The sequence below is a fragment of the Pezoporus occidentalis genome, unplaced genomic scaffold, assembly GCF_034315485.1.
Source record: "Pezoporus occidentalis ecotype Australia unplaced genomic scaffold, CSIRO_AGI_Poc_V1 ctg217, whole genome shotgun sequence".
Lineage (NCBI taxonomy): Eukaryota > Metazoa > Chordata > Aves > Psittaciformes > Psittacidae > Pezoporus > Pezoporus occidentalis.
The window spans coordinates 918155-942348 of record NW_026914040.1 but is presented as its reverse complement, the minus strand read 5'-3'; the positions used below and the strand labels follow the sequence as shown (position 1 = coordinate 942348).

General features: G+C 53.7%; 1 protein-coding gene across 1 annotated transcript in view; it reads left to right on the top strand.

The window, feature by feature from the left end:
- The window catches only part of ADAM33 (ADAM metallopeptidase domain 33), a 30799-nt gene extending 7147 nt beyond the window's left edge, over positions 1-23652 (top strand). Inside the window, exons 3-24 of the mRNA XM_062619977.1 lie at positions 2731-2801; positions 5585-5660; positions 6320-6396; positions 6722-6908; positions 7286-7351; positions 7456-7527; positions 8287-8453; positions 8563-8647; positions 9307-9449; positions 11909-12086; positions 12411-12500; positions 12898-13093; positions 13944-14052; positions 14530-14734; positions 15994-16071; positions 17288-17396; positions 17718-17868; positions 18595-18685; positions 19680-19910; positions 20194-20345; positions 21083-21100; positions 22512-23652. Coding sequence (XP_062475961.1) covers positions 2731-2801; positions 5585-5660; positions 6320-6396; positions 6722-6908; positions 7286-7351; positions 7456-7527; positions 8287-8453; positions 8563-8647; positions 9307-9449; positions 11909-12086; positions 12411-12500; positions 12898-13093; positions 13944-14052; positions 14530-14734; positions 15994-16071; positions 17288-17396; positions 17718-17868; positions 18595-18685; positions 19680-19910; positions 20194-20345; positions 21083-21100; positions 22512-22563 — 2604 coding nt within the window. The 3' untranslated portion in view covers positions 22564-23652. The remainder of the gene's footprint in view (positions 1-2730; positions 2802-5584; positions 5661-6319; positions 6397-6721; positions 6909-7285; positions 7352-7455; positions 7528-8286; positions 8454-8562; positions 8648-9306; positions 9450-11908; positions 12087-12410; positions 12501-12897; positions 13094-13943; positions 14053-14529; positions 14735-15993; positions 16072-17287; positions 17397-17717; positions 17869-18594; positions 18686-19679; positions 19911-20193; positions 20346-21082; positions 21101-22511) is intronic.
- The last annotated feature ends 542 nt before the right edge of the window (positions 23653-24194 follow it).

Genomic DNA, 24194 nt, shown 5'->3' with positions numbered 1-24194 from the left:
GATGCTTAAGGCAAAATGACCTATGTTTAACTCATGCAATGGCCTTTCCTGGCCTTAAAGTGGGGCTGTTTGACTCCTTCCTGGCACGAGTGATTCCTGCATCCTCCTTCTCCCTCTTTTTCCTGCTGTTCACGTTCCCCCCCACCTCTCCATGTGCTCTCAGGGGAAACTGAGGCACGGGGAAGAGAGAACACTTCATTGAATGTCAATGGGGTTGAACACAGACCCCATTGGAAGCAGTTTGTTTTCCAGCCTTTGGCAGTTTGGGATATGGGACAATGCTTACACAGGGAGCTGGGAATGCCGGGATAACCCCGTACACACACACATATCCCTTTAAGACAGCAGCTGGGAAAGAGCATTTTGCCAGTAAAGGCCCTTAAGTCGAGGCAGGGAGTAATTGCTGGGGAATTCAAACCCGGGAAGGGAAGGAGCCGGCAGGGATTGGGAAGGAGGAGGAGGAGGAGGAGATGGGCTGTGGGGAGCTGGTGTTAGGGAGATCAGAGAGGGGAGCGAGAGGCCTGGAGGAAGGGGGGGCAAGAGGAGGGGAAAGAGGGGAATCGGCAGGAAAAGTGTCCCATGGCCCAGACCATGTTTGGCCACGGAGGGATGTTTGGATAAGATCATGTTCTAAAAATACAGCCCGTTCCCACCGTGGCTGCAGGAGGGAGCCCAGCGCCTCCCTCAGCACACAGGGCCCCTGGCTGGGATCCAGGACCGGGGCTCCCATCCCCGTGGTCAATTTGAGCTGCTTAATGGGGTGCATCCGTGTCTAGAGCTCGGTTTTGGGGGGGATGTGGAGGAGGATCCATCCTGGGAGCATAAACCCCACGTCCTAGGGTGCAGCTGTGGTGGTACCCGGCTGCTCTACACCCCAAGATGCTCCATCCAGTGATGCTGCCCTTTATAAGCATGATGGTCCCCAGGAGGGTGGCCTTGGGGCTGCCAGAAGAGGCCCCCAGTCTCCCCGGTACCCATGGGGATGAGGACTGGGCTGCAAAGCCTTGCCTTCCGTCTCCATAGGGATGAGCAGGGGCAGCAGGATCTGACCTCTGGTTTAGCCCAAGCTGGGGATCACCCAACTTCACCCCCACCCTGCTGCATCCCTGCAGAGCCCTGTGATGTTCCCAGCAGGCGAAGCCAGAGCCTTGTGGAGTGAGCTCCTTCCTCTGCCCTTTCCCTCTGGAGCAGGGAAAACCTCACCAGCTCACAGCCAGGGCCCTGCAATGGATACGGAGCACGGGGCTGAGGGCTGGCAGCATCCTGCATCCGTCATGGATGGGGAGGGATCAAGGGTGGGAGATGGAGCCAGCTGCGCCGGCCGGGCCATGAACAGGAGGCAGGGTGATGCTGTAGTGTCCTGGAGGTGGGGAAGGGACATGGGGACATCGTAGGAGGGCTCTTGGGCTCCAGCCCATCCTGTCACGTGCAGACGGCCGTGCTGGTGTGGATCCCTGCGTTGGGCTCCTATTTAACACCCTCCAAAGGGAGGGAGTGAGTAAAACCACCAGCATCCTGGGGAAGCTGAGTCAGCCGTTTCCTCCCGGTGCCCCTGGTGCTCGTAGCGGTGCGGTTATCCGGTGCCTGGGTGGTTGCTGGTTCTATCCATACCCCCACAAGGGTGCACGGGAGGGGGTGAGCCCCCCAGGGACCTGCTTCTGCAGGGATGAGGTTCTTTGCACTGGCTCAGGATCCCTGGTGGGATGGAGCGCGCAGAGACCCTGCTTAGGATGCTCCTGTGATGCTCCCAACAAGTATCCCACATAGGATCATTAATGGTTTGGGTTGGAAGGGACCTTAAAGCTCATCCAGTTCAAACCCCTGCCACGGAGCACCCTGTGCCAGCGCCTCAGCACCCTCCCAGGGAAGAGCTTCTGCCTAAGAGCTCATCTCAGTCTCCCCTCTGGCAGGTTAAAGCCATTCCCCTTGGCCTGGCCCTACAGGCCCTTGTCCATACCCCACATCAGTTCTCTCTTGCTGCCTTTCCCAGGGGAAGCTGCCAGCAGAGTTGGGATTTGCTGTCTCACCCCCATCCTTGCAGGGTGAATCTCGGTGTGAATCCTCTTTTATCCCCTGTTAGGCTGGGAATTCATGGGGAAATCAAGCAGGAAGGTTTATTTCTCACCTTCCAGAGGCTTGAGGCAGGGTATGGAGTACGTGGAGCAGATCCACAGGGAGGAGGCAGGAATGTGCCCTGAGCTGGGGAGCAGAGGAGGATGTTGGGGACAGGGATGTGCAGAGGAGACAGCGCCTGGTGGGAGCAGCCCAGTGTGCACTGTGATCCGTTATCACCTCAAATCTAGGGGGCTGAGCTCTGGGGGGGGGGGGGTGAGAGTTGATGTGGATCAGTGTGGATTGTCCCTTGCAGAGTGGCTGAGGATGCTTGGGGACCTCCTGATCCCTGTGTCCCCACTGATGCTCTGTGGCACGTGGCTCCCACTGCGTTTTCCCAACTGGAAAACCAGCTCCTGCTTTTCCCAGGAGCAACCTGGGTGTCCCTGCCCCTGGCAGGGGTTGGAGCTGGGTGAGCTTTAAGGTCCCTTCCAACCCAAACCAGGCTGGGATTCTATGATGATGCTTGAAACCCATTGCCCCCACTGCCCTCGGTGGTGCTAATGGAGCAGTAGGTCCTACAGTAACAAGGCAGGCAGTGGGATGGGTAAGCCCTGAGGTGGCTGCATCCCAGGTTCTGCCTTTCCTAATCCCATCCCTCCTTTGTCTCCTCCATAGGTGCCTGCCCGGGCAAAGGTGGCCGTGAAGGCTGAGGGCAAAGAGCTCATCTTGATGCTGGAGAGGAACCAGTAAGTACTGGGGCTGAGGAAGGGGTGCTGGGTGTCCCTGCCATGATCCTGCATGGAGTGGTTGTATCCTGGCCTCTTTTCCATAGCGGAAGGCACAGCCCCATGTGGCTTCCTGCCTGCTGCAGCTGATAGGGCTGTTGGGGCTGAAATGCTCCTTTTCCCACTGCCCACACCCATGTGGTGCAAGAAACAAGTCTATGGCACCCAAGACACCGCACCTAAGAGCTTCCATGTTATCCGTGGCACCCAGGGTAGCCCCCAGCACCCAAGACACCAAGACTGGCTGTGTCTATCAGAGAGACCAGTACAGCCTTGGCCATCTCAACTGCTGTCTTGTGCCAGCTGCCAGGTCTACCTTATCCCCTGGGCTAGTGGGACCATGTTAAGACCTCAAGTCTTCTTTCTTCTGGTACTACGAGATGTTGTTGGCCTCCAAAACCACCCTGGTGGTGTTTTTCCTCCTTCCTTGTACTGAAGAAGAAGACACATCCTGCCCTTTGTTTCCTTGGGTCTCCTGGTTTTTGGTCTGCCCTGGAGAGGATATCCCAATGACCTGAGCCATGCTGAGGCTCGCTGTGCCCATGGATGTGCCTTGCTGTGTCCCCATTTACGGGATCAGCTCAACCTTCCCGTGTCCCCCATTCCTCAGGCATAGAACGGAGGCTTTGTCCTCTCCACTGCCCTCAACCAACCCATCCCCATCCCTGTCCCCATCCTGCCCGTGCGCCCCGCACTGACCGGACGCTTGCCCATGGATCCCTTTAGGGAACCCACCTGAGCTCCCATCTCCTTCCTGAGCTGTAAATGGAGCTCCTGGTGCCAAGCACCCGCTCCCAGGCGGGCTGGGGAGCCGGACCCGTTCCCACATCGGCATTCCTGGGGCAGAAGCAGGCACCCAGAGGCACAAGGGGGTTATTGTGGGTTTGTTTCCTTCTGCTGCAGAAGGAAGCCTCTGGGATCGAGGGCAGGGGCAGGCACAGCCCTGCTCTGGCTGGCTGAGACCCTGCATGCGCTGTGCGCTGCCCACGGGGACCTGCTCCGGCCCCACGGTGGCTGCAAGCTCATGGTGGGAGCCCATCGCCCCGGCATCTGGGCGAGGGTGTGCGGATTTGGGGGTGTGGAAGCTGCCAGCATCCTCTTTTCTTTTCCTCTTTTCCCTCTTTTCCTGTTTTCCCTCTTCTTCCTCTTTTCCCTCTTTTTCCTCTTTTTCCTCTTTTTCCTCTTTTTCCTCTTTTTCCTTTTTTTCCTCTTTTCCCTCTTTTCCCTCTTTTCCCTCTTTTTCCTCTTCTTCCTCTTTTTCCTCTTTTTCCTCTTTTTTCCTCTTTTTCCTCTTTTTTCTCTTTTCCCCCTTTTCCCTCTTCTTCCCCTTCTTCCTCTTTTTCCTCTTTTTCCTCTTTTTCCTCTTTTCCCTCTTTTCCCTCTTTTCCCTCTTTTCCCTCTTTTTCCTCTTTTTCCTCTTTTCCCTCTTTTCCCTCTTCTTCCTCTTTTTATCATTTTTCTTTTTTCTTTTTTCCCCTTTTTTCCTTTTTCTTTTTTCCTTTTTCTATTTTTTTCAATCTCTTTTTAGTCTCTTTTTCTCTTTTCTCTTCTTTCTCTTTTCTCTTTTTTCTTTCTCTTTTTCTTTTTTTTTCTTTATTCTCTCTTTTTTTCCTCTTTTATCCTTTCTTTTTTTCTTTTTTCTTTTTTTTTCTTTCCCTTTTTCTCTTTTTCCCCCTCTTTTTTCCTTTCTTTCTTTTCTCTTTTTCTTTTTTCTTTCTTTTCTCTTTTTCTCTTTTTCTTTTTTTCTCCTTTCTTTTCTCCTTTTTTTTTCCCTTTTTTTCTCCCCTCTCTCTTCTGTCTTTTCTCTCTCCTCTCTCCTTCCTCTCCCACCTCCCTCAGGATCATTTCACTCCGAATCCCCTGTCTGCTCCCCAGCCCCAGGCACTCCCTGGCTGTGAGCTCAGCTCCTGCTCTTCCCTGTGGCAGGAAGCACTTTGTCAGCGTGGGATGCGGCTGTGCCCCAGGTGCTGGGGACCAGCCTGGGAGGGATGCTGCAGCTGGGACACAGGGGGACCCCATGCCTGTTTCTGGGTGCTGTGTCAGGAGCATCCCCCCTGTGCTGTCAGGGAGGTGAAGTGACCGGGGCTGGAGGGGGTATTGGGGACCCCAAACCTCCCGCATCCCCAGCTGGACCCTGAGCATGGGGTTGATCCCTTCTTCTCCCAGAAGGATGCTTCCCATGGGGACTTTGGTATTCCCACGGGGGGTTTGGTCCCTGTGGGGAAGCTGTCCCCCTGCCTGAGCTAATCCTCGGTGGTCACCCCACCATAGAACCATAGAATTAACCATGTTAGAAATGACCTTTAAGCTCATCAAGTCCAACCTTTACCCCAGCACTGCCAAGTCCATCACTAACCCATGGCACCGAGGGCCTCATCTGCATGGGCTTTGAACACTCCTGAGCCCTCTGGTAGGGGATGGGTGGGCAGCTGGATCCCAATGCAGGTCCCCATCCCAGAGCTGCAGGACCCCAAACCAGTGGGCAGCCCCTTTGAGATACAAAGGGGGGCATTGGACTGTGATTCATGTCCCCACTGGCCATGGGCAACCACTGGTTGGGAACCAGCCCTGACTCAACGGTGATGGCTGATGTGCTGTTAGCTCTGCAATGGGGTCTGTGAAGGGAAGCCATATGGATGGCTCAGCACCACTGATGGTTGCTTGGGTTCAGGCATAGGGACTCGATGTGTTCCTATGCTGGGACACCCAGAACACCTCGAGGGTCCTAACCCTTCTCTCCATAGGCTGTTGGCTCCGGGGTACACCGAGACTCACTACACCATGGATGGGCAGCCCGTGACAGTGTCCCCAAATCACACGGTGGGTGCTGGGGGCATGAGCAAAGCTCACCTCCTGTTTTGGGGTCCCTTGTGATGGAGCCGGAGCCCCACTGGGCCGGGGAGGGCTGTTGTGACTGGCAGCATCGCTGGTGCAGGAGGAGCACAGCAGCACGTGGCTCCTGTAGCTCTTGGCTGTGGTACAGGGCAAATAAACACAGGCAGAGCCGGCTCTTCCCGACGTTCCCCACTGCTCATGTGTCACCCAGGCACGGGTGTCTGTGTCCTGGGCTGAACCCGTGGAGCCGGCGGCTTCCCGGCTCCATCCCTCCTGTTCCGCGGTGCAGAGGGACACGGCTTGCATGGAAAGGAGAAATGGGATGGGCACATGGGTTAGTTATTGCCCAGCCCCGTGTGGTGGTTTCTAAAGGAGGTCTCCATCATAAGAGGGACGTGGAGCTGTTGGGGCGAGGGCAGAGGAGGCCATGGAGATGCTGGGAGGGCTGGAGCAGCTCTGCTCTGGAGCCAGGCTGAGAGAGCTGGGCTGGGGCAGCCTGGACAAGAGAAGGCTCCTGAAGGGGAGACCTGAGAGCAGCTCCAGTGCCTGAAGGGGCTGCAGGAAAGCTGGAGAGGGGCTTTGGAACTCATGAGCTTTAAGGTCCCTTCCAACCCAACCACTCTGTGATTCCATGATCTCTCCAGGACCACTGCTACTACCACGGGCACGTCCGGGGCTACAGCGGCTCCTGGGTTGTCCTCAGTACCTGCTCAGGAATACGGTATGGAAACATGGATGTGGGGGGGCTTCTGGAGCTATTGGGGGGGGATGGATCCGGCTGTCCCTTCCATTCTGCAGGGACCCCCTTGAGTACCCCCGAGGAGCACCAATAGTCCTACAAACACAGCTCTGGATGCTTCATGGGGCCGGTTTTTCCATTGATTCTTTTCTCCCATCCTTGAGGTGTCCAAGAGACACCCATCTCTTCTCTCTGCCCCTACTCCATATATGGGCCAAGCTGCAGTGAGTTCACGGGTCCTCAGCAGGGGCTGGTGAACCAGACTGAAAGCACCACAGGAGTCCTCAAGGGCTGTTCTCCATTGCAGGGGCCTCATAGTGCTGAGCAGCAACACCAGCTACTACCTGAAACCCCTGGGGACCCCCAGGCCAGGCCACCACGTCATCCACCGAGCAGAGCACTTGCCCATCCAAGGTGGGACCTGTGGCCACGGTGATGACCTCGGGAAAACCATTGCTGACATTGCTCAGCTCTTCCAGCCTGTGCCTCGCCGGGTAAATCCATTCTGGAGTCCTTTGCTCATGGGAGGGATGGGAATGGGGCTGTCTGCACTCTTATAAATGCCTGTGGTGGGGTGCCCATCACCCTGGCATCTGGGCGGATGGGACCTGTGTGAGTTTGGGCAGGAGACCTCAGAGGGAGGGTTTATGGGTTGGGTACCAGTGCTGTGTCCTATGGTGTGGGACGTGATGTGAGGTGATACTGGGAGTTGTACTGTAGCCACTCAGCTTTTCCTTGTGTCCTTGTGCCTCGGTTTCCCCTCTCAGCTCTCCTTCCTGAGCAGCTTTGCAGGGACTGGGAAGCCTGAGATGCCCAGAGCCATGAACTTCCTGCTCCTTCATTCCTCTGAGCATCACTGTCTGTCTTGCAGGCCAAGAGAGATGCCTGGAGGACCATGAAGTACATGGAGCTCTTCATCGTTGCTGATCACACACTGGTGAGTGGCGTAGGGAGCAAAAACATGATTCCATGGCAGTTCCCCCTCTGCCTCCCTCCCTGCTCTTCCTCTGGTGACCCTTCCCCATCCCCATCTCTCTGCAGTACAGGAACCAGCACCTCAACCTGGGCCACACCAAGCAGCGCATCGTGGAGATCGCAAACTACGTGGACAAGGTAACAGTTAGTGAGCAGGACCTGCTGCTCCCTTGGGACCAGCTCCATCATTCCCAGTGCATGTGAACGCACCAGCCTGGTGGTGGGCCTCAGGGACTGTCCCATGTCACTGGGGCTAGGAGCTTAGATGGCAGATGTGGGCAGGGCGCCTTGCTGTGGTGATGGGGATCGATGCTGGCATCCTTGACACAAGGAGGGGCACACGTAGGTGTTGTCAGCTGATGGATGGCATCGTGCCACCGTGATCTGGAGGTGGAACTGGGACAAGCATCTCCCCAAGTCACCCAACTGGAGGGAAATAGTCATAGAATCACAGATTGGTTTGGGTTGGAAAGGACCTTAAGATCATCCGGTTCCAACCCCTGCCACGGGCAGGGACACCTCACACTAGACCACGTCCCCCAAAGGTCTGTCCAGCCTGGTCTGGAATGGGCCAGGGATGGAGCATTCACCACTTCTCTGGGCAACCCATTCCAGTGCCTCAGCACCCTCACAGGGAAGAACTTAGTCCTTATATCTAACCCAAATCCCCCCCTGTTTCAGTTCAAACCCATCACCCCTTGTCCTATCACTGCAGTCCCTGATGAAGAGTCCCTCCCCAGCATCCTTGTAGCCCCATTCAGACACTGGAAGCTGCTCTGAGGTCTCCACTCAGCTTCTCTTCTCCAGGCTGACCAGCCCCAATGTTCTCAGCCTGTTTTAATCATGGAGACCCTGCAGCCATTCCCCATCCCCTCCATCCCTGTCCCCTCCCTGCAGTTTTACAGGTCACTGAACATCAAGGTGGCCCTGATCGGGCTGGAGGTGTGGACAGAGCGGGACCAGTGCACTGTGACCAGCGATGCCAACGCCACGCTCTGGTCCTTCCTGCAGTGGAAGAAGTCGCTGAGGGCACGCAAGAAGCACGACAATGCCCAGCTGCTGACGTGAGCATCCCTATGGACCTGGGGACATCGGGATGAGGGCTCCTAGCTTGGACCAGGGTCTCCTGACCACCCCTGGGGTGCTAATGGCCCCTTGGTTCTTTCTATGCAGAGGGAAGACGTTCAGGGGGACAACCATCGGCATGGCCCCGCTGGAGGGGATGTGCAGCATGGATAACTCCGGAGGTGTCAGCATGGTAAGAGGGGCAGGGGGGTCTTCTCTGCTTCTCCCAGGCTGGGGGATCACATTGTCATTCCATCTTACTGGAGTTCTTCACTTGGAGGATCGGGATTGGAGGTTGGTCCTGGGATATAGCCTGAGAGCAAGCAATGATGTTGGTAGCTCCTTACCCCTCTCGGATGTTGGCCAAGCGAGAAAGGGATGGTTTAAAGGCCTCTTGCCCCATGTACACCCTCAGCTTGCAGCTAGCAGCAGCACTGGGATCTTCTATATTGCTTTTGCCCCTCATATTGAATAGCCCTGCTTGTACTCCATGGTTTTGTAGGGTCATCTCTGCCCCAGATACCTCTTATGCTCCTCCCGATGGGGTGATGGTGGCCCTGGTGACCTGTGGTCCCTGGGCAGAGTGCTGATGTAGAGCAATGAGGTATCTGGTTTTTGGGATGCACCTTCCGAGGCCCCAGGTTCTCTGTAGCTGGCTGCAGCCAAAGAACTTCCCAACAGTCCCCTGCAGGACTTTCAGGAGACCAAGCCCCACTTCTGCCATGAATCCTCCTCCGTCCCCCTGTCTGTCCCTCCCATGGGATCCAGCTGCCATCCCAGGGATGCTGCGGTCCCTCCATCACCCCAAGCGCATTCCCTGCTGCGGGATGACCCCTCTCCATCGCTGTGCAGGACCACTCGGAGCAGCCCATCGGGGCGGCCGCCACCATGGCCCACGAAATCGGCCACAACTTCGGCATGAGCCACGACAGCTCCGGCTGCTGCGTGGAGGCCACCCCGGAGCAAGGCGGCTGCGTCATGGCAGCGGCCACCGGGTAAGTGGGGATGGGATCACGGAATCATGGGATCAACCACGATGGAAAAGCCCTTTAAGCTCATCCAGTCCAACCATTCCCAGCACTGCCAAGGCCACCACTGCCCCATGGCACTGAGGCCTCGTCTCCACTTGCAGGAACAGTGCCTGCAGCCCTGCCCTGGGCAGCCTGTTCCAATGCCTGAGCACCCTCTGGGGCAGGAATTGTTCCTCAGCTCCATCTAAACCTGCCCTGGGGCAGCTTGAGGCCGGTTCCTCTTGTCCCATCCCTTGTTCCTTGGGAGCAGAGCCCAGCCCCTCCTGGCTCCATCCTCCTGTCAGGCACTTGTAGGGAGCCATCAGGTTCATCTCTGATTCATCCCAAATTGTATGAAATTCAAGTGGTTGGTGCCACTTTCCCTTCCCAAGTCCTTCTCCTGCTGGATTTTCCAGCTCCTGACAGCACTCATCCCAGATTTTTCCCACAGAAAAAGCAGTGATTTATTCCCCTTTATTTGAACCCACCAGCTCTTCCCATTAACAAATAACAGTCAAACCCCCCCACTGTGGTTTCAGGGTGTCCTCTGGTTGTTTCCTCCTGGCCCTCAGGGCTGTCACACAACGGCACTGTCGCATGGGGGTTAGTCTCTGCATGGGTGGGTTGTGCTGGGGAAAAGCACTGCCATTTCAGCACGATGCAGTTGTGCACTTGTCTAATGATCCTAAATGTATTATAGTAGCTATATATATTATATAGTTATATGTAGTTATAGATATAAAAATATAGTCACAGTATTATATATATTGTATATCATATATATCATACATTATACGCTATATATTATATAGTAGACATTATATAATTTATATATGTTATAGACATTTATATTTCTATATTATATAATATATAATATAGATACTATATATTATATAGTTATATATATTTATATTTAAGTTTATATTTTATAAGTTATGTAAGTTATATATAATATATAACTATATATATTATATAGTTATATATTATATATGTTATATAGAATATTATATATAATATATAATACATATATAACTATTATATATATACTTACAAATATAAAAATATAGTCACAGTATTATATATATTATATATCATATAAATCATACATTATGCACTACATATTATACATTATATGTCATACATTATACATTATACATTATATATTAGACACTATATATATGATATGTGATACAAGATATATTGTCTATTATATATCCTTATTAATGACTCCCCCCACCCACCGGCGCTGGATGCAGATGCAGTGGTGCAAAGCAGCAGCAGATGCAGCGGTGCAAAGCAGCAGCAGCTGCAGTAGCTGAGCCGTGCCCCTCCTCACCCCCCAGCCAAAGCTTTCTGAGCTGACATCCTCCCTGAGTCATTTCTTCCTCCTTATTTCTGCTGAAATAAGCCGGTTTTTCCCCACAAGGGCAGGAAACACATTTTTGTCTCCAACCTGTCCCTGTTTGCACATTCAAGTACCAGGTCCTTGGGTGTGTTTTGCTCACCCACCCATAACGTGCTTGGACTTTAGAGCTTAAGAGAGTTCCCCTAGACTTCAAATACAGCTTTAGAAAAAGCCCTTTCTGTCATCTCAGAAGTGAGATGTCCCATATGAAATGAACCTCTTGTTTTCAGTGACAGGAGGAAATGAAACCAGCTCTGAAGCAGGTGCCCAGCCCTTGCTCTCTGCTTCCTCTTGGTACAGCTCACAAAGAAAGCCACAAACTTGTGTAAAGTCACAGAAGGAGCATGCTCCGAGCTCCAGAAAATCACTGTTCCTCTTCAGCTCCATATGGGAAAGGCCTCACATGTTGTAGGCTCTGATTTTAGTTCAAGCCTTGGGACTGATTTAATTTGAGGCTTTTATTTATGATGTTCCTTTTCCATATTCCTTTGATTTTTTTTTTTAACTGCTTTGGTCCATCTCGTCCTCAGAGGTATTTAAATAGCCCCAAATGGGTATTTCCCATCAGTGATGACAGGCACATGTTTAGCAGACATCCTGAGCAGTTCATCGCTGCAGATGCGCTCTGTGGTTAGGATGGGGGGGTCTGTGGTGTCCCCCATGCAGGGGACCAATGCACAAGGGTGTTACCTCGACCAGCAAGAGCCTGTAAGCATGGGTGCCCCTGGGCTTTGAGGTGCAGGCCATGGGGGCTCCGATCTCCAAGAGATTTCTTGCTGTGAAGGGTTGATGCTCTGGGGTTGCTGTAGAGCAGCTCTGATTCTCCATCCCTTTCTAAAGGGTTCAGCGGTGTCCTCTGGTTGTTGTTCTGGTGCTCAGCTGTGTGAGTTGGGTGGGAGACGTTCATGGTCTCGATGTACCTTGGTGGGTTCTGCTCTTGGCAGGGTTTGTGCCAGTTTGCCCATGTCCTTATTTCCCAGCTCTGACTGCGGTTTTCCACCTTCTCCCGGCCCTGGTCCCCCCATCCATCCCCTTGCAGACACCCCTTCCCTCGCGTCTTCAGCTCCTGCAGCAAGAGGCAGCTGGAGAGCTACTTCCAGAAGGGAGGTGGGATGTGTCTCTTCAACCTGCCCGACACCAAGGACCTGGTGGTGGGACGGAAATGTGGCAATGGCTTTCTGGAGGAAGGAGAAGACTGTGACTGCGGGGAGGTGGAGGTACGGTGCTGGGTTCGCATGGCTCTCCTGCACAGGCTTCTGCAGCTCAGCTCAAGGTAGCAGGGCATGGACCGTGTGTTTCCAAGGGAAAGGGGTTTGCTGGTCCATCCCAAGGGCTCTTCCCAGTGCCCCCTTCCTAAACCCATTTAACTGCTCCTGGCTTTCTTCTTGACTTTGCCCTGAAGTGCTCAGTTCTTCCGCACTCCCCCGTGCCTCAGTTTCCCCAAATGAGGAGCAATGCTGTGGTGGGTGGAGGATGGATTGAGGGCAGCAATGGGGTGGAATCACCAACCGTGGTGATGTCTTCTCCTCCTCCCCACACAGGAGTGCACCAACCCGTGCTGCAACGCTCACAACTGCACACTGAAGGAGGGGGCCCAGTGTGCCCATGGCGACTGCTGCCAGAGCTGCAAGGTAAGACCTGCGCCGTGTCCCCACCAGGCCCACCCATGGGATGAGCAGGGAGATGCAGCCCCCATCATTCCCTTGGGACTCATGTGCTGCATGTCCATAAGGTCAAACCCCCTGGTGCCAAATGAGGGCTCTGCAGGAGAGTCTCTGCTGGCTGCTTTGTGGCTGGGGTCCAGCCCAGGAAATTGGCCTTATATCTTGACAACCCCGTATAGTCCCACAGAGGACATTATAGATGGTTTATGGTTCCAGGACGTGCCTTGGGTGCCATGGTTTAGTGGGAGGTGTCCCTGCCCATGGCAGGGGGGTTGGAACTGGATGATCTTAAGGTCCTTTCCAACCCTAACTGTTCTATGGTTCTATGATTCAGTGCTGATGTTTCTCTCTCCTCCCATGGCAGCTGAAGGTGGCTGGGACCATCTGCAGGGATGCAGCAGGATCCTGTGACCTCCCTGAATACTGCACTGGCGCCTCACCCTACTGCCCAGCCAACGTGTACCTGCTGGATGGCTCATCCTGTGCCTATGGAGAGGCTTACTGCAACAACGGCATGTGCATGACCCACCACCAGCAGTGTGTCCAGCTCTGGGGACCAGGTGAGTCCCACCAGCCCCAGCTCTGCATCCTGACATCCCTCTCTGGAGCAAGAGCAACCTGGTCTTTTAAACAAGCTGCTCTAGGGGAAGGCATCGCAGCCCATGGCAGGGGCTGGAACTGGGTGGGATTTAAGGTCCCTTCCAACCCAAACCAGCCTGGGTGCAACCCAGAGACTACCTATGGCTTCAGCACTGCAGGCAGCTTGTACCCTACAAAGACTGTGACTCCTTGCTTTAGTTAGCCCATATTCTGCGTATGGCCCCCACATTGCCTACAGACCTTATACTGCATATGGCCCAGAGGGGATGGGGCTCATAACCTGTTCATAGAATCACAGAATCATAGGTTTGGGTTGGAAAGGACCTTAAGATCATCCAGTTCCAACCCCCTGCCATGGGCAGAGCCACCTCCCACATGGCCGGATGCTTCGTATGGTTGTTGCACACTTCATAGGTATGTATATACACACACATCATGTGGCTGCAGACTGCATACAGCTGCATACGGCCCCCACTCCACATACAGTTATAGCTCATATGCTCCATATGACCTGGCAGTGTTCAAGGCCAGATTGGACACAGGGGCTTGGAGCAAGCTGCTCCAGTGGAAGGGGTCCCTGCCCGTGGTAGGATGAGCTCTGAGGTCCCTCCCAATGCAAACCACTCTGTGAGTCTATGATTTCATCCCTCCTGTGCTGTTCTTGACCTGGCACCTGCAGCAGCAGCTCTCCAGGAGGCTTTTCCATGATGTTTTCTCCATAAGGACCCAGCTGCTGCTCCCAGTTCTGGTATTTCTCCCCACTGGCTGCTTTCCTTCCTCATTCCACGTGGATCTTTCCTCCCTCTGCAGGTGCCTGGCCAGCCCCAGATGCCTGCTTCCAGGATGTGAACATGGCTGGCAACACCTACGGCAACTGTGGCAAAGACAGCCAAGGGCGCTATGTGAAATGTGACAAGAGGTGGGTGCATCACTGGCACCCATGGGTGCCCCATCGTCTCCTCCTCCTGCACTCTGTGAAGGGACTGGCAGGCTCCTACCTCAGCCTCCTGGCATCAGCTCCATTTTGGACCTGAGGAAGCCACCAGGTGCTTCCTGGGCTCCATCCCTGCAGGGAGGTTGTCCCACCACACATCACCTCCCAGCCCTGCCTGAAGGGAAATCAAAGCCAGCATCAGCAGGATGCTGTTTATGGACCACGTGCTCTCCTGCATTCCCAGTTTGACCAGGGATGTTAGGGGGATCCCCCTGACTGTTCCCTCCAGCATTTCCCTGCGCTGTCCTTGGTTTATCTAAGTCCTTTCTGAACCCACTGGGCATCTCTCATCACAACCTAGCATGGACATAGAGGGAGAGGAGCCAGCAGGCAGGGGTGCAGATGGGGCAGGGAGGGTGAGGGGGGTGGTACCCACATCACCTTGCTGTGTCCTACTCCTAGGGATGCCATGTGTGGCAAGATCCAGTGCCAGAGCTCAGCTAAGAAGCCTCAGGGGACCAACACTGTGTCCATCGACACCACCATCCGCTTCAATGGGCGGGAGGTGAAGTGCCGTGGTACCTACATGTACACCGCAAAGGATGACGAGGAAGACCTCTCTGACCCCGGGCTGGTGATGACGGGGACTAAATGTGGAGATGGGATGGTGAGTACCTCTTCCTAAGGCTCGGCTCTCCTACAGAATAACATCCCCTTGGCTGTTATCCCAGCTCCAATGTGGATGTTGGCTCTTCTCGGCATTGCAGCTGGTCCATGGGATGTGGTTTCCTCCACGCTTGCAGACATCTCCCTGGTGACATCTCAACCAGGGCATCTCTACACATCACCAGATGCTTGTGTGTAGGCCACTAAATTCTCCTCTCTGGCCCCCATGCTTCTTTGCTGATTTCATGCATAGTGGAGTGACCCCAACAAGAATTGCATGCCCCAGGTCTTGATGGATGAGGGTTCCTTCTGGGGATAAATTGTTTCCCAGGAGAAGTCTTAGGGAATGTGCATTAGGGAAGTGTTAAGGATCAAGATGGGAGATCCAAACAGATGCTGCTAACTGAGCCTTAGTCTCTTTTCCAGCCCCTACATCTCCAAGTACTTTACAAAGGCTCTGTTCAGCTGAGAAAGGGCTGGTAGACCGCATGGTAGCAGGGATGCGTGCCAGACAGCATCGGCCGTGGAGATGTGCTCTTTGCTGTTTGGCATTTTAATTGTGAAATCTTCACCCCAGTTTGGGGTGGAAAGCCAAAATGTCAACATTTTCATGAGAAAGGATGGCTGGGTTTGAAATCCAGTGTTGTTTTGTCTTGGATGGTGCCTGTGTTTTAGGGACAGATGGGAAATGCCATCTCCAGGAGCTGCCAGAGGGGTTGTCAAGGGAATGGTGGTGGCTGGTCTCATCTGAGCCATCCTGAATGAGGGAATGGCAGAGGTTTCCTGGGATGTGCTGAAACCTGGAGTGAAATGCACTGACTTGGCACAGTGTGGTTTAACCAACCTGCATTTTAGGTGCTGGAGAGGGACTCCTCATCAGAGACTGTAGCAATAGGACAAGGGGTGATGGGTTCAAACTGGAACAGGGGGAGTTCAGGTTAGGTGTAAGGCAGAAGCTCTTCCCTGTGAGGGTGCTGAGGCGCTGGCACAGGGTGCCCAGAGAAGCTGTGGCTGCCCCATCCCTGGCAGTGCTCAAGGCCAGGTTGGACACAGGGGCTTGGAGCAAGCTGCTCTAGTGGAAGGGGTCCCTGCCCGTGGCAGGGGTTGGAGCTGGGGGTGCTTTAAGGTCCCTTCTAACTCAAGCCAGTCTGGGATCCCACATTTTCCAATGGACAGCATCCTTCCAGAGCATTCCCAGCTGTAGATCCCTGTCCCTCTCCTGGGCCTTCCTCTAACCACGGTTTCTTGGCTGTCCCTCAGGTTTGCAAGGATCGCCGCTGCCAAAATGCCTCCCTTTTTGAGCTGGAAAAGTGCGTTTCCCAATGCAACGGCCATGGGGTGAGTGAGTCCCTGAGCAGGCTCCTGGGATCAGACACACTCTGAAGCAAAACCAAGTGTCTCCCACGGGGATGAGCCTTGCAATGCGGTGGGCATCTGCTTGTCATAGTTGTCTCATGCATCAGCTACGGGTGAGGCTGAGCTCAGATCTTTGCTCACCCGTGTCCCCATTAGAGGAAGAAGATCGTTTGTGATGTAAGGACCATCTGCAAAACTTGGATCAAGGTCCGGTTTGAACTGCAGGGTGTTTAGAGCAGGTGCCTGCTGCCTCTGAGAGCAAAGCAAGGGTTAGAAACACAACGGGGACTGCAAGAAGGAGGGAAGTGGTTTAGTGAATAGGAAGAACCGCTGTTGTCCAAAGCTGAAAGCCTGCAGAGGTTTGACCTCTGCAGAAGGCTTTGCCAACTCAGACAGCAACAAACTGCTGTAGGAGGATCACTGCTGGATTATGTGGAGAAATGTGAGATGTAAAACACCCAAATTTACCCTTCCATTCTGCTCTCGGGTTGGATTCTCTGCTTCAGAAAGGCTGTGGTTTATTGGGAAAGACTCTGAGGGGAAGGTGTTCAACAAACCCCAGGCTAACGTGAAGTATTAAGGACGTACAGCTTGTGTAGTCCAGCAGTGTGAAAGCTGAATGTACGAGATACCTGACTTCAGGGTTTCTGCAAAGAGCAGGGAGATGAAAGTACCAGCAAGGAAATAATCTCTGTACATCACAGTCACAGATGTGAGGGCAGCACAGGCGCGATCCAGGTGCTGTTCAAGGAGTGAATATTGGCAGGGGTTAAGCTCCTTCAGCCTAGACTGCTGCCGTTGGCCGTCTGTTGTCATCCCCATCACACACCATCATTCCCAACACAAGAGGGACGTGGAGCTGTTGGAGTGAGGCCAGAGGAGGCCATGGAGATGCTGTGAGGGCTGGAGCAGCTCTGCTCTGGAGCCAGGCTGAGAGAGCTGGGCTGGGGCAGCCTGGACAAGAGAAGGCTCCTGAAGGGGAGACCTGAGAGCAGCTCCAGTGCCTAAAGGGGCTGCAGGAAAGCTGGAGAGGGGCTTGGGACAAGGGATGTAGGGCCAGGCCAAGGGGGAGATTGAGATGAAATCTTGGGAAGGTTGGAACTGGATGAGCTTTAAGCTCCCTTCCAACACAAACCAGTCTGGGATTCTATGATTCCCACCTCCCCTGTAGTCTCCAACCCTTCTTCTCTCTCTGCAGGTCTGCAACAGCAACAAGAACTGTCACTGTGATGCTGGCTGGGCTCCCCCCTACTGTGAGAAACCAGGCTTGGGTGGCAGCGTGGACAGTGGCCCTGTGCAGCGCGACAGTGAGTTACATCCACATCCCGTGCCTTGTGACACTGGTGGGGCTGGAGCAATGCCATGAGAGGGGGAGACAGCGTGATAGATACAGCTGCTGACAGCTCTGCTTCCGAATGTGCTGGAATGGGTCCGTTCAGACTCACAGCCTGTGCCCACCCATCAGAGGCCACCGCATGGTTCTGCTCCCTCTTTGGTGGTCAATCAGCAATGGTGGCTCTAGTTTGGGTGGCTGAGGATGGGCAGGTGGGACCAATGTTTCCATGGAGTGAAGCCAGAGGCTGTTTGCTTTCCCAGCCCCACACTGATCTTTGTGCTTTCCCTGCCAGACCATGAAGCCATCCTAACAACCCTCCTGCTCATCTTCCTGCTCTTCCTCCCGGCCCTGATGATCATCACCTACTTCTGGTACCGGCGGGAGAACTCACTCCTGAATAAATGGATAAAGGAGATAAGGAGGAGGAGCCAGGAGACGTACAGGTGGGTGATGCCTCCTAAATCCCTTCTCTCTCAAGGGCCCTGTAAGACACAGAAACCTGGTTTTCTTGCCACTGTTGGCATCCAGCCTGGTGGGAATGGGTGTGAAGAGCTGGTGGTGCGCAGGGTCTGTTTCAAGGTGATGTGGGACCTGGTTTGAGATATGAAGAGCTCTCTCCTGGGCAAATCTGAGGCTCTCAGCTCTTCCCAGAGCAGAGGATAGGGATGGTCCCCTGGACAGGACGACCCCAGAGAGTGATGATGAAGGTGGCCTGGTACCAAGAAGCTTTCTCTCCATTGACTCCTAGGAGACTGCAAGAACAGGGAGGGCTCTAAAGAAGCACTGAATTCAGATACTCTCGTTTGAGCAACCTGGTCTTTTAAACAACCTGCTCTAGTGGAAGGTGTCCCTGCCTGTGACAGGGTGCTGGAACTGGAAGGGCGTTAAGCTCCCTTCGACCCAAACCATTCTATGCTTGTTTCCCCTCGCAGTACAGGGACAGACACACACATACTTCAAAACCCCTGCAATAGTCTGAGAAAGCCTTCATCACCCTCATCATCTCAAGACAGATGTGTCATCCCTGCTCACCCAGTGCTTATCCCTCAGTGCCATGGGGTAGTGGTAGCCTTGGCAGTGCTGGGCAGCGGTTGGACTGGATGATCCTAAAGGTCTTTTCCAACTCAGTTGATTCTGTGATCCTCATTTACGTTTGTGGTCCCGAGCAGGAATAAAACCATGGGGCGGAAGTCAACCAGTGGCCACCCCAAAGCTGCCTTCACCTTGAGGAACATTTCTGCCTCCAGCCACACTAGTAAAGTAAGTAATAACTCACCTGCCAGGTTTGCTTTCCCTCCCTGGCGCTTTATGCTTGTGGGGGATCATCTCTACCTCTATCAACTGGGCAAGGAACTGATGCTCCTTGATGGCTGTGCATTGGGTCTACACTGTGAGCCCTTGGTCAGTTGTATGCATCCCTCCTTAAGGTGAGTTTGTTGGGCTCTGCCTGTTCAGAAAGACCCTGGTGATTGCCCAAAGCCTCAACTGGGAAGCTGCCCATCACCACAGCAAAGCCTAACAGGGGCTGTGCTGTCCCTGTGATGACCTCGTGTTGGGTCTCTGGGAGGCAGATGTGTCTGCTGTGGTTGTGTCAGCTCTGGTGAGCCTCGGATGGGTAATTCAGGGGCTGAATTTGGGGAAGAATTGAGGTTTGTTGAGCATGGCCACAGTGGTTGAGAGCAGGGCAGATGTCTTTTCCTTAGGGACTGTAGGGACAGGACAAGGGGCGATGGGTTCAAACTGAAACAAGGGAAGTTTAGATTGGATATAAGGCAGAAGTTCTTTACTGTGAGTGTGGTGAGGCACTGGAATGGGTTGCCCAGGGAAGCTGTGAATGCTCCATCCCTGGCAGTGTTCAAGGCCAGGTCGGACAGACCCTTTGGAGACATGGTTTAGTGTGAGACATCCCTGTCCATGGCAGGGGATGGGATCTGGATGACCTTAAGGTCCTTTCCAACCCAAACCATTCCATGATTCTGTATGTGGAAGTGGATTCAGTAGAGCTGACCCTGTTCCAGGTCTTCTGAGACCAACACCTTTCCCATCCCTGTGTGCTCTCATATGGCTATCAGGAGCAAGCACATTCAGCTTTTGGGCCGCATGGTAAAAGTGGTGATCCCAGGAAGTGCAATAAATACCCAATGCTCCTCCTGCTGCTCCCTATACACTGATTCTGGGGTGCATCTGCTTTCCATCACCCAGGAAAACTCACCTAAGGGTTTTCTCCATGCTTCTGCTTTTCTCATCCCTGCAGGTCACACGGGCCACGTTCCCCCCCAGACCCAGCTCTCAGCCTGTCAACATCGTCCACCCTCTTCGCCCAGCTCCTCACTCCATCCCTCCACGTCCAAGAGACCCCAAACCTGCCAGGCCACCACCTCCAGCCTGCAGATCACCCATGGTGCCCACCAAAGCAGCTGTGTCCCAGGCTAAGCTGCCACCTCCAAAGAGACCTCTTCCCTGCAGCCCCGTGAGGACCCCACTGGTGAGCTTTGGCTGTGCTTTCCTTCTGGACTCATAGGAATTCCATGGGTTTTGGCTGCCTGTGGCTCTTTTGAGTTGGGTATTATTAAGGAGCTGTCATGCCAACCCTAGCAGACAAACCTCTTGTGATAACGAAGGAAGCTCATTGGATAAGGAGAACGTTTTAAGGTGGTTTGGGTGTTATCAGGTGCTTTGAAGCATCTCAGCTCTGCAGCGAGGCACAGAGGTTTGTATGGATGCTCCTCTAAGGATGTTGTCTCTCCGCATGCACTTTGTCATCCCAGGTCACCCCAAAGCATCAGCCACCCCGTCGGCCGTTGCCTGGAAGTCCTCTTCTGCCTCCTGCACATGGACAGACCCTGCTGGTCATGGTCCCTCCTACCAACTTCAAGGTGTCGGGTACAAGCGCCGTGAGCCGCCCCACGAGGCCATTAAAGTAAGTTGAGGGAGCAGTTGAGCTGCCCTGAAGGTGGACACAATGGGGTGTATTGTGGGTCATGTCTGAATGGGACATCCCAAATGCCACTGTGGTGTGCTCTGCTCTGGCCCTTATGGTGTCTTCACTGTGAATGGGGTTTCTCCCGTTTCCCCCCAGGCTGGTGTGTGCAGGACAGGGTGCTGAGGAGCAGGAGAGATGTTCTGTGCTCTGGGGTGTGTGGGTTTGCTCTCTGGACCTACAAAGGAGCAAAAAGCCCACCAAATTCAGGGGAACTGGCCTGTAGGCCATAGTAGATCTTTGCTGTGGGGCATCTGTGGGCAAAGGTGGGAAAGAAATCAGGAGACGTCCCAAATTCTACCTGGGGAGTAGCTACCACCAAAGCATTTGTCTAGATGGGGATGCCATATGCATAAACAGTCCTGTGCCCATTCTCCTTCCTGCGTGGTGCAGGAGAAGAACCTGCCCACCCAAGCAAGGTACCTGCAGGTGCCCAGTATCTGCACCCATGCCTCCACTGGGCAGGACCCCACAGTATTTGGCCATGGTTGACCAACGATGACCAAGGTTGGGACTTTGGGTCTTGTAATGCCCTGATGGGTTAAGGGAGACGCTGCTCTTTGGGGTGCACGTGGCATCTCATCCCAGAGCATGCAGGGAGCTGTTGGTGTTCTGCTGGGGGGCGCTGGGGTGAAGGGGTGGGCACTGATGCTCTCTTTCATCTTTCCTCCCTGCAGGCCGATGCCACCTCAAAGGTGAGTCACACACACCCTGCAGGGCCATGGGGACTGCTGGTTGGGGGACGGCCTTTGGTTAAGCAGTGGAATGGGAGCCAGGATGCTGGGGAATAAACACCCACCTTCCCAGAGGCTCCTAGACGAGCAGGACATAGCCCCGCTTGGTACCCCAACAAGAGGTCCAAGGAACGGAGGGTTTTCCAGTTTGGAGCTGGGAGATTAAGTCCAAATCCTTTACAACATCACTACAACCTTCAGCTCGCCTCTTGTGTACTGCTAAATCCTCTGGATATGGTCCGTGGTGCCTCAAGGGGTTGTGCTTGCATCCCCTCCTGTCAGCCAGGCTTGTGGGCTATATCCAGCCATGGAGAGCAGGCACCGTGCTGAACTGAAGCTGACCCTCATCTCCAGACAGCCTTAATGACTGCTTTGACCCTCCTATACTATTTTAGGTTCAGTTGTCTTTGTAGTTGCCACCACAGAGGCTGAACATGCCCTGGCATTTCTCAGTGTAACTCAATCCCTGTAGCTCAGCTCTTCCCATAGATAAAACAGGCCTGTTCTGCGGTCCCAGAAGGGAAAGGCTTGGCACATCCTGGCAGCCAAACTTAGCTCCCCTTCCCAAAGGCTGTAGTTTTGTCCTTGCTGCCCACTGGACTGTCCCTATCCATTCTCCCTAGAAATAGTGCCCGTGCCAGGAAGTGTGTTGGGCCATAGAGCAGGGCATACCCGTGTCCTGGTCCGTATTCACTACCTGACATTGCCAACATGCTAGGAGAGGGCCAGGGAACTGTTGTCTTCCCTGGATGGATGAGGGGAGAGACTTCATGAATTCCCATGGACTGTAAGGTCCATATCAGGTTGTTGGTTTGGTGATGTCTCTTGGTAGTGCTGTAGCAATAGGACAAGGGGGAATGGGTTTAAACTTAAGGAGAAGTTCAGATTAGACAGGGCTTGGAGCAAGCTGCTCTAGTGGAAGGTGTCCCTGCCCATGGCAGGGCTTGGAACTGGATGAGCTTTAAGGTCTCTTCCAACCCAAACCAGTCTATGGTTCTGATTCTAGACCACCTTGCCTGAACTTGGGAAGCCAAGAGCAGTAAGCCCTTTGGGGATACCAATCCTACAGCTGATGAGCTCCCAGTTCTCACTGCAGGCTACTGCCTGGTGTCACCATGTGCTTTGGTGGACTCTGTGTCCTATCGGGATTTTGAGGGTAGGCCAAAGGAAAACACTTAAAAACGACATAATTTGGGGTTGTATCTTTGAGAGACGATGTGGGTGACCATGGCAGTCCCAGGTCCCCTCTGGTCTCAGGGACAGCAGATGTTCTGTCTCCCCTGAGCTGTGGAAGGATGCTTGTGGTGGAGGTGATGGGTGCTTGTTCTCTGCACTCGAATGAGTCATCTCCTTTCTCTTCTCCTCACTCCAGGCCAGTCCCAGCCATCAAAGTCCAATCAACCTCCTTCCCCTTGAAGAAGTGACAAACCAAGGACACCTTAAGCGCATCCTTCCTGAGCTGGCTCTCCTGATTTGCACTGCTGCTGGCGACAGGGGTCTTCTATTCCTCTCTTGTTTTATTTGTCTTTTGATACCAGAGGACTATTTTTATAAGACAGAATATGTATTCAGCACAAAAAACTGTAGTTTTGGTGGGGGGAGGAGAGGGGAAATTGGTACCATGATGTAACTCAAGGCTTGGGGTGGGGTTATGCCATGATGGAAACCCCACCACAGCTCTGGCCAATTTACCCCCCAGCTTTAGTTACTTCTTGACATTGCACATGGGCTGGGATGCGGTGAACATCCAACACTGACAACTGTGGCAGCAAAAGCCTTGTCATATCCTTCTAGCTACCTCCTCCTTCTCCTCCAGGCCTGTTGAGGCCCCACCATCACCCATGCCACCAGAGTTCAGTGCTGGGCATTGTCTCCAGGGAGACATTAGCCATCAGAGCAAGGTGATTTCCAGTTTGGACTGTGCCATACAATGTGCTGGGACATTCCCATGAAGGATCCACGTTCTCGAGCTCCTCCTGGCCTCCTACCTGCTTGCACAAGAAACAACAGTGACAATGCTGGGCTCATACCTGCATGGAGAAGCTGTATGAGAAGTGGTTCAAGGTCCAAAGCACTGGGGGTGGCTGGTTACCAGGGTGCTTTCAAGGGGCTCAGGAGCCCCCCATAAACATTGCATGCTCCCTGCCCATGGGGCAAGCCAAGCAGTGGCTCTGTGAGCTGCTCACACTCTGCTCTCCAAAGGGGGAAGGAGCCACAAGCCAGGAACAAGAGCAGGGAGACCTCGTGCCCGTGCCATTGGCTTGCCAAAAGGCCTTGGCCAAGCCGTTGCATTTCTCTGTGCCTCAGTTTCCCCCCTTGTCTGTAATGGGGGAGGTGATACCTACCTCACAGGGGTGTTGTGAGGTTTAACAAACTCATGTCTTGAAAGGGCTTTTACAATCCTCAGACGAAAGGTGCTGTTGACCTGCACAGTATTGTACCGTGCCACTTTCCTGTGACTTGACATGCGGCTCTGTGAGGGGCTGAAATGAGAACAAAGGCTTTGTACAGTCCCCTGGCTCCTCTGTCTCTTTTCTTGCTCAGAACTTCCCCCAGCCTTTAGACACCAAGGTCTTTGGGTATCCAACCCCACTGGTGCGCACAGATCCCTGGAACAGCTTCCATTAGCCCTTAAACATGGGATCATTGGTCCAGCTGTGTGTGATGTGTCAGCTACCCTGGGGTGCATCCCTTCTGACCTGGGATGCGTCCAACCAGTGTAAAGGCTGTTCATGGTGCAGGCTCAGGGACGACCCTCAGGAAACTGTTCTGGTGTTTCATGATGCCCAGTGTTAAACAATGGGCTGCTGATTGCAGGATGTGGTTATGGCCACCTAAACCCAATCTGTCCTTCCTCTTGGAGAGGGTTTGGAGAAGTCACTGATGATGAAGTGGTTGGAAGAAACTTTTCCCCATGATTTGGGCCATTTAACTCAATGACAGAGTGAGGGATGACAGCACAGCAGTCAAAACCCCACCTTAATGTGACACCAGCAATTGAACGACCACGTGAAGCTGATGCAATGTCTCTGGGCTTGGATTTGTGCCCATTGCT